The sequence below is a fragment of the Macaca fascicularis genome, chromosome 9 (genome assembly GCF_037993035.2).
Source record: "Macaca fascicularis isolate 582-1 chromosome 9, T2T-MFA8v1.1".
NCBI lineage: Eukaryota > Metazoa > Chordata > Mammalia > Primates > Cercopithecidae > Macaca > Macaca fascicularis.
Genome location: NC_088383.1, coordinates 100729014 through 100748075, shown reverse-complemented (window position 1 = coordinate 100748075; position 19062 = coordinate 100729014). Strand labels below are relative to the sequence as shown.

At 37.4% G+C, this 19062-nt stretch overlaps 1 protein-coding gene across 21 annotated transcripts in view; it reads right to left on the bottom strand.

Moving 5' to 3' along the window:
* BTAF1 (B-TFIID TATA-box binding protein associated factor 1) overlaps nt 1-19062 on the bottom strand; it is a 107041-nt gene that overhangs the window by 62769 nt on the left and 25210 nt on the right. For 5 of the 21 annotated variants that reach the window (XM_074002188.1, XM_074002195.1, XM_065521139.2 and 2 more), the window contains 10 exons: nt 15840-16003; nt 13543-13679; nt 10722-10851; nt 10080-10148; nt 7783-8000; nt 7197-7292; nt 6923-7099; nt 4455-4595; nt 2764-2888; nt 228-348 (listed from right to left, as the gene is read on the bottom strand). In XM_074002188.1, coding sequence (XP_073858289.1) covers nt 228-348; nt 2764-2888; nt 4455-4595; nt 6923-7099; nt 7197-7292 — 660 coding nt within the window. In that variant the 5' untranslated portion in view covers nt 7783-8000; nt 10080-10148; nt 10722-10851; nt 13543-13679; nt 15840-16003. Of the gene's footprint in view, nt 1-227; nt 349-2763; nt 2889-4454; nt 4596-6922; nt 7100-7196; nt 7293-7782; nt 8002-10079; nt 10149-10721; nt 10852-13542; nt 13680-15839; nt 16004-19062 lie in introns of those variants that run through there. The other 16 variants (XR_012417946.1, XM_045361191.3, XM_005565944.5 and 13 more) reach the window with 8 other exon arrangements.

Here is a 19062-nt window from a genome sequence, read left to right as displayed (position 1 = left end):
ACTTCCTATGTTAAGCATGATTTCAAGGGCTGACAAAACAACCTAGAACAAAATATTAAAATATTTCTGCTCTTACAGTGATTACATTCATCTACATGGTTACCATACCACTAGGCCCAACATTGTACTGATCTTTGGATATACAGCAAGGGTAAGCTAATGATCAGGTTTATTTTATAAAATTAATTTATATAAGTTTCAAGATTGCTATAGTTGTCAGTTCTTACCTGGTCCTGTGTTGATAATAACGTAAACAGAGTTTCCAATGCTGCTCTTCGAACTGATGATATTGTGTGATGCAAAAAAGGCCAGACACGTGGAACTAAAACTGTGAGTGACTGTTGAATACTAATAAAGAAGACACAAATTAATCTTACTTATTCTAAGTTGAAACTCTGTAGATACATTATCTAAATATTCTCATGGGATCTAGTGATGCTGACATCATGTGACTTTTCTGACGAATAAATTCTTAAAAGATAATACCGTTTTCATATGAACATTCTTGTAACAATGTCATTCACAACTGTTATTGCAGCACCAGAAGAGCCAGAGCAAATGCAGTCAAAAAGAAGGGTGGAAATACTAACATCAGGTTCTTCTATGGCACTAATGCCATGAGTCACCTTTATCAAGTTAGGACTTCCCAATATAATTGTTCTTAGGAAAATAGGACATGTATCCTAGCTGGCAGTCAGCCTACATGATCAGGACTGCTAATCCTAACTTCTTTCCCAAGGCTAACCCCAATGGGTAGATACACAAAATTTCCATCTCCCTTTGGGGCCATCTCTGTCACATATCAAATGAGCAAGTGGTGGTAGGGCAGCAACTTTGAAATTTATTATCCTGGTGTAGCATTACTAAGTTAGGATAACTCAAATTTCTTCCTTCTCATAGATTTAAGTTTTAAATGGGGAAGCAAACAAAGCCAAGTCTAGACTAACTTGGGCCATAGGATTCCTGTCACATTCATGAGTCATTTGTAAAAATTACCTGGAACTAGGAAATAATTCATAAGCAGCATTTGAAATATATGGCTCCACAGAAAAAGACATGAACAAAAAATAATATGCCACTGTAACTATTTGGTCTTTTGTGGTTCCTCCCAGGAGGCCTATCTTTTAACACTATTTTCATTACTTGCAGGTTTGTATGAACACTACTTCTTGTATTTTATTTTCATATTTGGCAAATTTATTTATAAAATTCTAACTTAAACACAGGTACACATAGACATAAAAAAGACACAAAATACATAAAAGCATTATAACAGAGTCTTGTTAAGTGTCTAACTGCTCATGCTCCAAATAACATGCTACATTTCTTCTTACATAAGCTAGAAGAAAGTATCTGCCAAGTATCACAATATATGAAGCAAATTTGAAACAAAAAAGATGGAAAGCCACATTATTTCACATTGAATTAATAGAATTTTCACTATATTCTTTCTTATATTACCCAGTTTTTCTGACACCATCCACTAAGGCCCATAGACCAAATCCATTCCACTCATTTTTTTTTAAGTAAAAGTTTTCTGTGTATACAAGCACATTCATTCTCTTACGTATTACCTATGTACAGCTGTTTTCACACTACAGTGACAGCTTAGTAGTTTTGACAGACTGTCTGGCTCACAAAACAAAAATACTCACTATTGGGCCTTCGCAGAAAAAGATTACTAATCCTTGATTTACAGTAATCAAAAACCCCTTCATCTTGCATCTTAAAGAGGGCTTTCACATACATTAACTCATTTAGTTTGTATAGCTTTCATTAGCAACAGAAACATCGAAAATCAGGAAACCCCATAAATGTACTACCACTTCAATTTTTCTCTTCTTTTGCTATTATAGGCACTTACTTTGCTCTTTCTACTTAAGTGCTGTCCAACTAATCTAAACTTAGCATTAAGGTACATCCACTAGGTCGGTATTATTTGAAATATTTTCCACATGTGTTTTTATACATCTATGGGTTTCATGGGAAATACTCACAGAGCCAGAAACCATGTATAAGCATAATTATATGAACGTTCACTGAACGCCCTCACTAGGACAAGAACAGTAATTTTCTCATCTGTGAATTTTTTTAAGTTGCATAATAATTTTTTCTTCTCTATCTCTAAGGACACTTATCTCTAATAATATTCAAGGGCCAGTCTACAAGGTAGGGAATGTTAATTAGCTGAGCTGAGATTCATGTATCAGGACAGGAAAATTGGTGACGTGAAATTTTTGATGTATGTTTTTGGCTTCATTTGATCTCTGCCTTTGGACATTATATTACATTATTATGTATTCCCTTACTGATAAGTAATTACTGAAATCAAGAACAAGAGTTGAAGAAATGAACATTACAAAAAAAAAGTTCACAGAGGGGCAAGTTTTAGAAAATATAAAGCTGATGTTTGATGATAATTCTGTTAACTATTACTAAATAAAGCTAAAATTCTACATTCTAGGGCTAGAACTGGAAATACTGTTCAATGATTATATTTCTAAATAAACAATTACAAGATGAACAAGATGATGAATTATATAACTGAAATATTTCAAGGGTAAAAAAAATGATCTTTGTAAGCTGCTGCCCACATGGCTGAAGAGTAAAAAAGACAAGGCCTTCTGAAAACAGTAGTCTTTGGCATCTCCAGCTTAAACAGTACTATTCTTAAAGGTGCTAAAATATTGTATGTTTAGGCTAAATTATCTCGAAAGGTATATAAAGACTTTTTACTTTATTCCGCTAATTAGAAATAATTACCTGCATTGTTGGACCTGAGGATAAGTTAACAAGGATGAAAGGAGAGTCATAATACTATTTGTTGAAGCTGTTAGATCATCTAATTCCAGAAGAGCATCCCATAATGTATTTATAATGAAGGGTACCTATAAGATCAGTTTTCAAGAAAAGTTATCAATTTTGTACAAAATACTCACAAACCCTGCCAAATTGTATCCCAGGGGTCACTACTGATTCAACAACACATGCAATTCCAATGACCTTGGACAGTGTCAGTTTTGAGCGAAGTTAAGGAGGTGACACTATTTGCCTTTAACAATTTTCTATACCTTCTTTTTAATGTCATTCAACTCTACTTTGATACTTCCCTTCCTGACCAGACTCATAACGGGTAGAATTCAGAAAATAAAAGAGCCAAAACTATTTTATGTAAAAAACTAAACTCTGAAAACAACAGAGCATGGAGACACAAGACATGCTCCTCTATGTAATTTTACTGCATTTAAAGTGGTACCAATCATCATTAAAAAAAATTTTTTTTTAGTTTTTAAGCTCTTAAAATACTGCTTACTATACTTCTAACTTTGTGTTCTGATTTTGATAATTAGGTAGAAAGTCAGCCAGATCTTTAAAAAAGTCATTTCAAAAAATGAGACTAGAGGGGTGGGTGTGATGGGTCACACCTGTAATCCCAGCACTCTAGAAGGCCAAGACTGGGAAGATCTCTTGAGTTTAGGAGTTTGAAACCAGCCTGGGCAACAGAGGGGGACTCCCCCATCACTACAAAAAATAATTTTAAAAAACTCAGCCAGGCACAGTGGCATGTGTCTGTAGTCCCAGGTACTTGGGAGGCTGAGGCAAGAAGGACTGCTTGAGCCCAGGAGAGTAAGGCTACGTGTCATTCACTGCACTCCGGCCGGGGTGACAGAGTGAGATCCAAGAAAGAAAAGAAAATGTTATGTGTATATACAGATTACACAGCACTTGTTAATAATACTAATTAATAATTAGTAATTAATAAGGAGAGGAGAGGAGAGACGGGGAGGAGAGGAGAGACAGGGAGGGGAGGGGAGACTAAATTTAAAAAAAAAAATCCAAAAACTAAAATCAAAACAAACAGGCCGGGCATGGTGGCTCATGCCTGTAATCCCAGCACTTTGGGAGGCTGAGGTGGGTGGATCACTTAAGGCCAGGAGTTCGAGACCAGCCTTGCCAACATGGTGAAACCCCATTTCCACTAAAAATACAAAAATTAGCTGGGTGTTGTGGCACGTGCTTGTAGTCCCAGCTACTTGGGAAGCTGAGGCAGGAGAATCGCTTGAACCTGGGAGGTGGAGGTTGCAGCAAGCCAAGATCACACCACTGCACGGCAGCCTGGGCAACAAGAGTGAAACTCTGTCTCAAAAAAAAAAAAAATCAAAACAAACGAAAATCCAATATATCTAAAAACCAGGAGTAAAATAAGGAAGACATGGCTGCATTCTTCTCAAGGAAGTTCCCTATATATTATGTACATGAAGGGAAAGTAGACAAATGGATCCAATGAACTCTTCCAAAGTATAATATATAATCAAGACTGCATGCATCAGAGGGCTGCTGGTCAAAAAAAAATTGAAGATGAAGGAGAAAAATGTACTCAGTGTATTTTCTAATACTCCATATCCCAAATGAAAACAAGCTCTATAGGAAGAAATTAAAAATATTTAATTTACCTTTTGTGTCTGAAGATAGACAAGGCTTTCTACTACAGGTACTAATGATGCTGCAGCAACAGCTCTGACATCATCATCAAGATCCTGGAGTCCTTCAATTATTCTAGTTAAAACTTTAGGCAATAAAGTATTAATTACATCCTGTAAAACAGTACATGAAAACATTTTAAAATTTCAATTTGCCACATGACAGCTAAATTCCAGTATTTACAGTCATGCACTGCTTAACAATGGATACATTCTGAGAAATACATCAGGCAATTATGTCATTCTGTGAACATTATAGAGTGTACTTACACAAACCTAGACTGTATAGCCTACACCACACCTAGCTATGTGATACAGCCTATTGCTTCTAGGCTACAAACCTGCACAGCATGTTACTGAACTGAATACTGTAGGCAGCTACTAATAAAATAATAAGTATTGGTATATCGAAATACAGAAAAGGTACAATAAAAGTACAGTATTATAATCTTACGGGACCACCATCATATATGTGGCCCATCACTGACCGAAATATCATTATGACTGTATCTACTAAAAAACAATCACATAAACAAAAATATAACATCAAGAGAAGCCTAAGTAATCCCATTTGAAAAAGACTACAAGGGCATTAAGCGCTTTATCCAATGAGACGTAAACCATCAAAACATGTTTTACAGGTAAGACTATGAATTCTCTGTGTGAACACACACACAAACCCCTCTGCTAGAATCCTAGCCTCCATATCTCATTCAATGCCACCAACAACCAAAAGGAGAATGAGAGAAGAGTGGAAGAAAAGCCATACATTCCCACTTCTCATTATTCCAATTTAATGTCTTTTCATTTCCCCCAACAGAGCCAGCCCCCAGACGTTACTCCTGTGATCATATACTAGGAATCTCCCTGAGAACTGGTCTCACTATGAAATAGGGATAACATTTCAAAAACCTATAAGGTGTTTTCCATTTCCATATAAGTCTGCTGTTATCTACAGAGGCTAGAGTGCAGAACACAGAAAAAAAGGTTTTGTTTATGGGGGGCAAGAGGGTGGCTGCCAAGGGGAGAAGAGAACTAAAAGGGCCAGGAAGAGGAAGGAAGGGAGCAGAGGGAGAAAGAGTTGAACAGAAAGCTCGGGTCTCTCAGCAGAATCATGAATGCTTTGTTATTGGCAGTTAAAGGGAAAAAAAGAGACGATCTTAGAAAACTTCAAAAGGCCTTTGAGCTTGCCTTTTGAGACAGAAAGCGAGGTTCCAATCTGTTATACAGTGAGCATGGGAAGAGGAGAAAAGCTGGCACGAAGCATTAAGTAGCCATAATGGATAGTGAAATGCCTATATAGGCCAATGCCTAACACCCTGACAATGCTGATACCAACTGGAAAGTATTCAGGGAAATTAAACTGGTAAGAAAAGGTCCTGGTCTCTCTCTAGCTCCTCATTCATAATCTCTCCTTTACTTCCACGTCTCTTTTTAGTCAACACTCACTCTTTGCTGACCTGTTATGTTCAGAGTCAAGACAACTATTTGTGGAAGTCCCTAATTCTGTCACTAGATCTATAGTGGGGAAGTAGGGAGAAGGAGAAAAGAGATGCTTTACTGGCATCTCACATTGGTAATCAGAATCAATTTTTCCACAAAAATGTTATGTGTATATATAGATTACACAGCACTTATTAGTTTAGTAAAGGACTTTAGATATATTTATATATGAAATAGGCTTTTGTGGACCAACCTAATAACCAAATTCCCAGCCAGAATATATCTGTTTTTAATAACCTACTAAGGGTACATAAATGTTCCTAAGTAGGGGACTGTGTGCACATGCAGGTATTGTCATCCTAGATGATATATAACATTACGATAAACACTGTTCTATAAGACATGCCATTTAGTTTCTAGTTCTAGTACTAACCTTAACTAGTTTTGTGACCACCAGCAAGGCATCTAATTTTTCAGAACTTTATTTCCCTATATGAAAATAATAAGACTACATGCATTTTCTTCTTGTAAGTTTTGTCATAAAGGATAAAATAAAACACATACACACACTGACAGTTTATGTAAAAAGTACATGATCATACAGATTGTCTTCTTTACACTTTGATGTCTACTCCTGTATGTATACTGCATAACTTGGCATCATGTTGTATAGCCCTCAGAGCATGTATTTAATATTCAAATGAGTTAAAACAGTAAAACCAAATCATGAAGAGCACTGAATTAACTGTAGCAATGGATTAAAAAGGAAAAATAATCTTTGACCTTAAAAAGCAACAATGTAACTAACCATCTTTTGATTTATACTTAAATTTTTATGAGCGCCACCTATCTCTATAACACTGTCTCAAGAAGGCAAATCTTGGAAGACTGGCTTCTCTGTAACAGTAAGAATCTAAGGCCATTTCTTCTAATTTGTGAAAATAAACTATGAGAGGAAAAATCTCTCCCACATATGCTTCAAAACTTGAAATATTTACCTGACGGACTGCCAAAGCATATTTTATTCCCAGTAGACCACCGTGTCTAACTTCCCATTGTTCTTGTGTAAGTAATTTTAGCAGCACATCCACAGTCTTATGAACTCCTGTTTCATTCATGTGTTTTAAAACCACACCTAATGTTTGAGCACAAGTTTCACGAACTGGTGCCACAACCTACAGATGAAAAAGGAAGAAAACTCATATTTGCAAAAAACATATTTTGTAGAATTTGAAATTTGATTGGGCAAAGCCTCCCTTAAATGATACTTACTTCATCAGAAACAAAGTCTCCAAATCTGTCTAATGCAAAAACACAAAGGAGTCTAATAACCAAGTCTTCCAACCATTCTTGATGCTGCTGAATCATCTGTTAAAACATTATATATATATATATATATATATATACACACACACACATTTTTTTAAACATAGTATTTTTTCAAAACAAAGATCACACATTGTACTGAGGACTTGGGGGACACCTTAGGTCCAAAATCAAAAAAAAATATGGGAACAGATTATTTTAGCTGTAGGGACAATAACCAAAAAGTAGAATAGTCCCAATTAATGTCTCTAATATTAAACATATCCCATATCCCCTTTGATCATTAACTCAATTTAGAAATACTATATCAAAATTCTTAAAATTCATGGATTATATTATGTTACTTACACTCCAAGAGAAATTAAGAAACTAATTACTTCAGGTTGTTCTCATATCAAGTACACCGGTCACATATCTATTATTTATACTATTACCAGTGTCTCCAGGCAATACCAATTATGTTGCTCACTGACCTCTCAACTAGCCTCTTATTCATCTTACTCTACTTTTCAATCCATTGTATGATATTTACCTTTTCATATCTCTTCCTCTTATTTACCTCTCATTCCTACTTCACGGCACATACTCGTTACTTCCCTACATTGGAAAAAGATGCCAACTATTAATACTTGGTGATAATTGTTGCGTTAATACACTTACCTCTTCTAAAGTGCTGTCACCCATTTTACCACCACTTTTCCCATGAGCTTTAAGAATTTCCCTAAGTCCAGTGCCTGCACCATGTCGAACCTGAAAAGAATCAAGAAGCAAATGTTAGAGGTTAAATGTTTAAGAAACAAAGTTTGATTTTTCTTCTACACGAAATAAGGATACTGGATTCTTAAGAAATTAGAATAAACTAACTGGAACTTTACAAGAATGTATTTTTCTTCAACTATCTAAGAAGAATTACACATATAAATTTCAGACTGCTTTTGGTTATATGGAATTTTTTTAAAAATCAAGCAAGAAAACAGCTATTCTAAAATCCTCTTGAGATATAAATTCACATGGTTTTCACTCCCTTATCCTCTACCTTCATTCAGCACTATCCACAGCAAGAGAGAGGAAACAAAGTATCATATATCTTTTTTTTTTTTTTTTTTTTTGAGGTGGAGTCTCACTCTGTTGCCCAGGCTTGAGGGCAGTGATGCGATCTTGGCTCACTGCAACCTCCGCCTCCCGGGTTCAAGCGATTCTCCTGCCTCAAGCCACCCAAGTAGCTGAGATTACAGGCACCCGCCACCACACCTGGCTAGTTTTTATATTTTTAGTAGAGACGGGGTTTCTCCATGTTGGCCAGGCTGATCTCAAACTCCTGACCTCAAGCATCTTCCGCCTCAGCCTCCCAAAGTATTAGGATTACAGGTGTGAGCCACCACACCCAGCCTACGGTGTTCTTTATAATCCCAACACATGTATTTTCAAAATATGTGCATCAAAACTAAGCTCCAGGCTGGGCGCGGTGGCTCACACCTGTAATCTCAGCACTTTGGGAGGCCCAGGCCGGCAGATCACTTGAGCTCAGGAGTTCAAGCAAGACCAGCTTGGCCAACACGATGAAACCCCATTTCTAATAAAAATATTTTAAAAATTAGCCGGGTGTGGTGGTGCGCACCTGTAGTCCCCGCTATTCAGGAGGCTAAGCCAGGAGAATCACCTGAACATGGGTAGCGGAGGTTGCAGTGAGTCAAGATCATGCCACTGCACTCCAGCCTGGGAGACAGAGTGAGACTCCATCGCCAAAAAACCAAAAAGCAAAAAACCTAAGCTCCAAAGCTACCAGTGATAAGTGAGTGCCAAAAGAAGACGATACAAATAAAATGTCTTATGATTAATGCATCACATCCTGGGGATGAACCACCTTTCTTTGAGAAGGTGAGGCTACTTTCTGCAGTGTCATCTGGAAAGGAAAAGGACAAGCTATTGACACTGTACCCACTTCTTAAGACCCCATGAGTTATGACTTGAGTAACTTTAAATAGAATTACACTAAGGAAACACAACTAAAAGGTATTCTAAAGAAATGTTTTTTAAATTACACAGAGGTCAACAGAGGGGAAAAACAATAGTTTGAAACTATCAATCCTCAACTTCAAGCAGAGGAACTTCACTCTTTCTTCTCTTCTACACATTGGGAACTGTTCAAGATGTTCTCTAAAGATTTCTGAGGCTAAAAAGCTGGCTTGGAAACTACTGCTCTTGATCAATCAAAATTGTCCACTTCCAAAGGAAAGGAAGTATTTTTTTACTGCCTGGGAGAGATATTCAAGCCTTTGGATTATAATGGAAAGAACAAAAAGAAACAAACAATTCACTAAAGAATATGACTGAAGGATATGAAAGGTGAAAATCAATCTATAGTTTTCTATTTAGGTTAATGGTACGACATGCCCTGAGTCCTGAGATGAACAGAGAACAGGAACTCTGACAAAGTATATTGCTCCTGGCCGGGCGCGGTGGCTCAAGCCTGTAATCCCAGCACTTTGGGAGGCCGAGACGGGCGGATCACGAGGTCAGGAGTTCGAGACCATCCTGGCTAACACGGTGAAACCCCGTCTCTACTAAAAAATACAAAAAACTAGCCGGGCGAGGTGGTGGGCGCCTGTAGTCCCGGCTACTCGGGAGGCTGAGGCAGGAGAATGGCGTAAAAACCCAGGAGGCGGAGCTTGCAGTGAGCTGAGATCCGGCCACTGCACTCCACCCTGGGCGACATAGCAAGACTCTGTCTCAAAAAAAAAAAAAAAAAAAAGTATATTGCTCCTGACATTGTTCCCTTCATTAGCACAGAAAACAGAGCTGAGAGAAACTGTAATGAAGAAATCTTACCTCCCAGGAGGGATTAAAAAGGTCATTGCAAAGTTCTTCACAAAAGCTTTCCAAAGGCCATTCATTTGTCTGAATAAGAAAAACAGAATTACTACTAGTTCAAAAGGTCTATTTTATGCTAACAATTTAAGTAACTCAATAAATTTTATTTGTAGGTCTAGTAGTAGCAATCAAGCTTTTAAAAATTTAATTTTTTAACTAATTAAGATGTATTTTTACCAATAAAAATTCTCTCAATAGACAGATTATTCAATACTTTCTACGGATATATTAGTTTGAAAAAGATTATAAGCAATCTTTCTTTTTTTTGTTTTTTTGGAGACAGAGTCTCGCCCTATCGGCCAGGCTGGAGTACAATGGCGCAGTCTCCACTCACTGCAACCTCTGCCTCCCGGGTTCAAGCGATTCTCGGCCTCCCAAGTAGCTGGGATTACAGGCGTGCACCACCACAACTGGCTAATTTTTTGTATCTTTAGTAGAGATGAGGTTTCACCATGTTGGCCAGGCTGGTCTTGAGCTCCTGACCTCGTGATACGCCCGACTTGGCCTCTTAAAGTCCTGGGATTACAGGTGTGAATCACTGCTGCTGGCCCAAAGATTACAAGCAATTTTAATGGATACTTTAGAGTCTTTCAAGAGTACCTCTTCAATTAAGGAAGAGCTGTCTGGAATATTATCAATCAAGACTTTGGAATCATTTGCAGATTGATTAATAACAACATTTGCTATTTTCCGTCTCTTTTCTTCTGGCTCCCCATCAGTGCTATCATTGCTAAAAAATAAAAGTCACCATTTAGAAAATGAATAAAGCATAATGTGAACCACAATGAATGAAATGAATAAAAGATAATGTGAATCACGACGAATTTAAGATAACTCATCATTTAAACAAATGTTTTACACCATATTCTGCTTATATGATTTACTTAAAATGCCATGTATCAAACGACTAACTGCTTAAAATTTTTTGAGCAAAATATATCCTAAGTACACTATAGGTTGGTGAATTCTTTTTTTCAAATTGGATCTTGAATTTAATAGGCCAGTTTTCCCTCCTCTCTACAATCAGCTCCTCATCTTTTTTATAACCTGCATATAACCTGCATCTGGTCCAGCATAACACTAATGTTTTTAGGCTTTTATATACTAGAGAAAACTAATATCCTGAGCAATACAGTATAATCTTACCAGTTCTTGAAAAATATGGAGAGATAAACAATTGACCAATGAAAAAAGAATATAGAAATTTGAGGAAATGTTGTATTGACTTAAAGACCCAAAATATTGAGGCTAGCCTAATATTGGAAAGGAGAGGACAAGTCAAACTACTTTTATTCAACATTTAGAAATGAAAAACTCAGCACATTTTAAAGCATATACAGCATTATTTTCTATAAATACTTCTCCCCTCTCTCCATCTTAATAGTGAAATTTATTTGGTCAACCATTTTTTCTATAAGGTGATAAAAGAAATCTGAGCCTCCCTTTCCTCATTTCCTATTACTCTTCCCTCAATTATATCCACATCTAGCCACATTAGTAGGTCACCTTAAGTCCCTGAACTTGTTAGGCATGTTTCCACTTGCAGACGTTTGTCCTTGAAATTCCCTCTATTTGGAAAGCATAACATTTTCTTCAACTATTTAAAACTATTTGAAACTTTTCCTAGATATTCACAGGACTAGCACTCTCATTTCTTTCAGGTTGTTACTTAAAATTCACCTCTATGAAGCCCTCGCAGACCATCCTATCTAAAATTTCAAACTCTAAACTCTATACCCCAAAAATATTTCACATGTTCTTCCCTATTTTATCTTCTTTTCCTTAACCCTTATCATTAACATGATCTGTATTTTATATATATACACATACAGACACACACACTCTATTTTACTTATTTATTTTCCATCTTTCTTTCCCTCCAGACTATAACCTCCAAAGGCAGGAATTCTTATCTATTTTATTTACTCATGTCCTCAGGGCCTAGAACAATACCTGGCAAATAGAAGGTATTTAATAAATGTTTGTGAAATGAATGACTTATGAACTCTGAAAAATAAAGTCTAATATTTCCAACATTAAAATCTTTGGCTAAAACTGCTTGTATGAATAAAAACCAGTAGAAAAACTTAATAGGTTACTATATGATCTTAATGAGCTGCTAACTTTCTTAACATCTTGTCATTAACAAGCTGAATAAAAAGTCTGCAGTTAAAGATTCAGCCTCAAGTATAAATTTCTACCAAGTATATGTTTACTATTTATCCCCCTTTTTGTCTAGCTTTTAAACACTAAACACTTTTTAGCTTTATGTGAACACATATAACAAAAAGTTCTGTCATCTGCAAATCCTATTTTCCGAGGCTTTTTATTAATTCAGCATTTATGCAAACATCTCCTGAGCACCACTAAAGATTCGTATTTAACAGATCTGAGTGGGATCCAAGAATATATATTATTGGCCAGGTGTGATGGCTCAAAGCCTATAATCTCAACACTTTGGAAGGCCAAGGAAGGAGGACCACTTGAGCCAAGGAGTTAGAGACCAGCCTAGGCAACACAGGGAGACCCTATGTCTACAAAAAAATTAAAAATTAGTCACGCATAGTGGTGCACACCTGTAGTCCCAGTTACTTGGGAGGCTGAGGCAGGAGGACTGCTTGAGCCTGGGAGTTTGAGGCTGCAGTGCGTTACGATCGTGCCACTGCACTCCAGCCTGGGCGACAGAGTGAGACTGTACCTCAAAAAACAAAAACTAAACCCAAAAAAAAAAAAAAAAAAAAACAGCATTTTTTTTACAAGCTCCTCAAAGAGCACCTGAAGGAAATAGTTTTGAACCACTCTTTGAGAAATGCTGCTCCAAGCCATGCAAAGATGATCACTTTTAGCAACTCATGAAGAAACAGAGGACAGTGACTTTACCCACAGAGTTCTTTTCTTCAACAGGACTACATAAACTAACCTAGATTATCATTGGCTATTTAGCATAGCCCCAGCTTAAGGAACAGGTGAGGTAATATCGTGACAATACCTCCCACTTTACTAAGGGAGTATTCTTAACTTGTGGTCCTTAGACACCTCTCTGACTTCATTCTCTATCACTCTCCTGCGTGCACTCATCCCAGTACAGAAAGCCATACTGCCCTTCTATTTGTTTCTTGAATATTCCATTTAAGGCATTTAAACTTGTTTTTTCTGCCTGGAATGCTCTTCCCTTTGGAGATCCTCAGCCCTCATTCAAAACTGGTAATTAGTAGGAAAAAAGTCTGTACATGTGGATTTTTCTGGGGAAGTGGTCTCAGTTCCCAGTAACAATAAATACTCTCTGACAATTGAGTAAGAGAATCCAAACAGTACTCCTTAGCTAAATATGTCAGCAGAATGTTTCTATAAATCAAGCAGACACAGATTAAAGCCACACAGCCCTCTTGTTTTAAGTGAATAAGCAAAAAAAGATTACTACCTCTTCTCATTAGTTTCCACTGCATCCCTGGATCTCTGTTTTGCAAATAACTTGGCCATTCTTTTAGCTTTGTTCCTTTGTCTATTGCTCATTCCTGCTCGAAACTCTGAGTCAATCAATTCAGCTGCCTGAAGAGTCTAAAAGAATAAAAGAATGCTGAGTTGGAACTTTTGAACTTAAATACCTATAGTCTCAGCCTCAGAAGAAGACTAAGTCTATAAATTTCAGTGTATATACATCGATCACATTCTTTTTTGACAGACTCACACTCTTCTGTTGTATGTACCATAATTTCAGTCTTTTCCTCCCTCTTCTCTATTATTCCAACTCCCAACAGATACACATAATGCTTCTTAACTTTTTTTATGCTACATTATGAGGTACAAATGTATGATCCTAACCCACAGAGAAGGCTTTGAAGAGGTAAGACTTCAAAATAAAAATAATATCACCAAAAAGTTATGAGAATAAATGTCAACGAAAGAAACTGATCATCACCATCTGCTGAAATAAATAAATAAGTAAATTATAGCCTTAAGTGATTGGTCCAGCATGCTATTGTTCAGCTTAGCTCATATGCCCCTTTCCTCTTAACTACTTAACCGCCTAACTCTTTTTGCTCTTTTCCATTCACAGAAGACACTATAAAGTCTGTGTGTTAGATTTTTAAGCTCAAGCCTAAAAATCCCTTCTGTGCCTACCCATAAGATTCAACTGAAATTTATACTTCCGCAACCAGTTAAGGTCACTGGTGTGGATGTTCTGCTGCAGTCTTGATAAAGAACTATGGGCACATATACAAGCAATGCAGCTGTAATGACTTATGGCAACGATGAACCTTAAGCAACTTCCCCCAAAGGTCCATGATACATAAACCTGGATTTTGCAAATCCCAAATTGGTGTTGCCTATCCCACACCCAATTAATCTGATGTGAATAGCCCACTTTCTAATACACCTGCTCATTCATTTTATTACACCATGTTCAATTACTCATACTGTGATCACGTTATTGCATTTTTATTCTCCATTATTTTATTCTATTTTCCTCTTTATCTTCTAGTTACATCTTACACTTTCCTTTCTACCCCATTTCCTTCTGTTCCTTTCAGGGTGTTGCTGTATTTCGGCCTCTTCATACTCTCTCTTTTTTCTCTCCTAGTATCTGCCCTTTTCCCCCTTGTCTGCGAAAGTTATTCATCATCACACACCGCCCCAACCCTAAAAAATACACTTTACAAATTCTAATGGTTTAAGTTGCCATTCGTATAAAGGCAAATAGAACCAATCTCCACTGAAGCAAAGGAAATGAACAAGGGAATGACAAGATAGGAGATTCATAACTGCAAAGCAGGAATTTTTAATGCAGCCCGTGGACCCCTAAAAGAACACTGGGGGTCAGGTAAAAGAGTACAGAACCCCTTGCGATGTAATATCGCATTGTATGTGCATTTTTCTGAAGAGAGAACCACAGCTTTTACTAGCGCTTCAAGAGTCTGTGGCATAAAAAAAGTTAAGCAGCACAAATGTATCCACTGGGAACTGGAACAGAGGAGGAGGAAGAAATCAGTGAAATTATGGTACAGACACAAAACAAAACAGCACCATGAAGCTGTCCAAGAAGAATGCGGTCAATCTGAATACACTGATACCTTAAGCTGTATGAAGTGAGAAAAGGCAAACATGGCTTAAAAGTAATACATACACACACACACACACACACACACACACACACACACACACGCACTTGTACACAGAAGTTTCAGAAATGATGCACAAGTAACTTGAAAATGGTTGTCTACGGGACATGGAAATGTTTGTGTCCTGTTGGCAAAAAACTTCCTTTTACTTCATATTATATACCCTTTTTTGGTTGTTTGCAAGTCTTGTCATATTTCTCTCTTAAAAAGAATAAATCATAACACTAAACACTTCTACTATCATATCTGACTATAATAGCCCTTACTATCTCTCTCTCCCCCAAAAAATTACTTTTCCCTCCATCAAAGAACATACCAAAAAAAGAGCAATTGGAGCAATTAGAATCTTTCAATACCAGTAGTTCCTAAAAGGTCTAATACAACTTAACAGTCCAGTGTCTGGGAGGTAGGTTGAGCTTCTGACTCTATAGAATCTGTCATCAGAAATCCAGTTTAAAAAGATGCTAAATCATGGTGGCACTAAGCAGCAATGAACAGAGCTAAGTATAACATTTTCTTAAACTATAATTACATGAGCAAAATGAAGCAAACCCTTTGTATTATTACTTGCAATCAAATAACCAAACGTTTTACCTACAGGTTGTTTGTTTACAAAGGCTGCTGAAGTTGGGGTATAATCCAAATCCTCATCATTGAAAAGTTCTTCAGTACTCATTCCAATTGCTTCTCCCATATTAAGGCCAAGTTTCTTCTGTAATAATTTTCGTTGGCGTGCTATCCTCTCTTTAGGATCCACTTCACCTTTCAACAGAAAAGAAACACGTTTTCTCCAAATCAGTTAAGAAATTTTCTAATTTGTGCACATTGAACTCCATCAAAATAAACACACTATTAAAACATCCCTTCTGCCAATAAAACCAACCATATTCATTCACGATCATCTCTGAACATCTCATAAACTCTGTTACCTAATCACATTGGAAAATAGTGTTCTAGTTAACAAAACATTCTGGGAGTTCTCACTGAGATTCCCCCATTCCCCAACTGTCAATTAGCAAATATATATAAAATAGTAAGATTCATTCCTGGGCCAGGTGCAGTGGCTCACACCTGTAATCCCAGCACTTTGGGTGGCCAAGGTGGGAGGATCACTTGAGCCCAGGAGTTTGAGACCAGTCTGGACAATGTAGGGAGGCCCCATCTCTATAAAAAATAATTAGCAGGGCATGATGGTGCACGCCTGTAGTCCCAGCTACTCCAGGGACTGAAGCGGGAGGCTTGCTCAGCCCAGGAGGTCAAGGCTGCAGTGAGCTGTGATCAAAACACTGCAGTCCAGCCTGGGAAACACAGTGAGACCATGTCTCAAAAAAAAAAAAAAAAAAAAAAAAAATCATCTCTATGGAAACAAATCAATTTTATTTTATAGCTACACCTGTACCTCCTACGGAAGCTCTCACTGGGCAAAAAAAACAAACAAACAAACAAACAAAAAACAAACCAATATCTAGATTTTGTTCAATGGTAAAAGGGCTCAACAAACAAATGCTTACTCCAAGTGTAGCCTTTATGTATTCTGAGCTGATACAGCCCTAATATCCCAAATAATAACGATAAGGGAATAAAAGTAGACAGGTTTTTAAGTGTCTCAAGTAAAACCCTCAATCCTTCGGTGCAAAACAGACAAAACAGGACATACCAAAGGACATTTAAAAATAAAAATTTCCCCTTAAAACAGCTAAGCTGTAAAAGAGAGTTATACCTTATTGAAAAAAATTTGATATTTTAAAAACAATAACAATCTGCTTCTAATAATGGCTGAGTTAGTTCCTATTGGACTAACCCTCTGCATCTAACAAACTCTGGCCAAAACAGAAAAAACAAACTACCTAAAGGCACTAAGAAAAAAAAAAAAAGCATTTACTTAGGGGAACTGTCAGTACTTAAAAAGATGGGAATAGCACTAACAGCTAAAAGCTACAAAAGCTAAAAGCTACAAAAAAAAAGTTTTCCCTTTTTGTAACATTTAGCCTGAAGATAGAGGCAGTCCACGAAATGTGTGGCAGCTAAAATTTGAATTGAAAACCTAGTCTTCTTTTTTTTCCCCCAACTAAGGACAAGGTCTCTCACTCTGATACCCAGGCAGTAGGTACAATCATAGCTCACTGCAGCCTCAAACTCCTGGACTTAAGAAGTCCTCCTGCCTCAGCCTTCTGAGTAGCTAGTACTATATGCATGTGTCACCATTCCTGGCTAATTTTTTTTTTTTAATTTTTAATTTTAGAGATGGGGTTTACTATGTTAGCCCAGGCTGGTTTTGAACTCCTGGCCTCAAGCAGTCCTCCTGCCTTGGCCTACCAAAGTGCTGGGATTACAAGCGTGAGCCACTGCACCTGGCCAAAACCCACAGTCTTTCTGGCTTGGCTTGAAGCATGAGAAGAGAGTTAGGGGCCATTGCAATCCCAGGAAGTTAGAAAGGGAAAACCCTCAAAAAGAGAGAACCAGAGAGACGAAGGCCAAAATTATCTGTAAACTCAGCCCAAATCTCTGGCTGACCCCTGAACTATGCATGCACAGAGCAAACTCCAAACAATGCAGCTAAAGCTAAGATCTAAAAAGCTAAAATTGACATTTGAGCTATTGCCCACAGCAAAGAAGAATGACTTTGAAATTTTGAGTTCCATCAAATTAAATGTCTGCTAAAATAAGCAAGCAAAAACAAGCAAAACAATCTTTGGAAGAACATAACAGAATCTAGTCCACACCACGTAACGTTCCTAATGTGCAGAATAACTGACAAAATTAAACAAAAGCAAAGAAAAGAAAATGTAATCCATTTTCAAAAGAAAGACAATAGGGACCAACTCTGAGATATCTCAGATGTTAGAATTAAAAGGTTTTAGGATTTCTGTTGTTTTTTGAGACACGGTCTTGCTCTGCTGCTCAGGCTGGAGTGCAGTAGCATGATCACAGCTCACTGGAGCCTTATCCTCCCAGACTCAGGCAATTCTCCCACCTCAGCCTCCTGAGTAGCTGGGAACACAGGCATGCACCACTACACCAGCTAATTTTTTATTTTTTTGTGGAGGTGGGGTTTCTCTAGATTGCCCAGGCTGGTCTCAAACTCCTGGGCTCAAGACATCCTTTCACTTCGGCCTCCCAAAGTGCTGGGATTACAGGCCTGAGTTACTGCACCTGGCCAGAATGCAAGATTTGTAAGAAACTAACATAAGAATGCTCAATGTAAAAGAAGATACTGTCACAATGAATAAAAGACAGAGGATACCTTGGTAGAGAATGAGAAACTATAAAAAAGAACCAGGCTGGGTACAGTGGCTCACATCTGTAATCCCAACAGTCGGGGAGGCCAAGGCAGGAGGATCACTTTGGCCTAGGAGTTCAAGACCAGCCTGGGCAACATGGCAAAATCCCATCTATACAAAAAATTTAAAAAATATATAGAATTGTACACTTTAAAAGGGTGAATTAAATAATGTGCAAAATATGCCAACACAACTTTTTTTTTTTTTTTTAAATAAAAAAGAAGGTCTGGGGCAGGCATAGTGGCTCACACCTGTAATCTCAGCACTTTGGGAGGCTGAGGTGGGAGAATCGCTTGAGGCCAGGAATTTGAGACCAGCCTGGGTAACACAGCAAGACCCTTATCTCTACAGAAAAAAAAATAAAAAATTAGCCAGGCTTGGTGGCACATGCCTGTGGTCCTAGCAAGATGGGAGGATTGCTTAAGCCCAGGAGTTCAAGGGTGCAGTGAGCTATGATCATATCACTGAACTCCAGCCTGGGCAACAGAGTTAGATCCTGTCTCTAAATAAATAAATAAATAGTTCTAAAACTAAAAAATA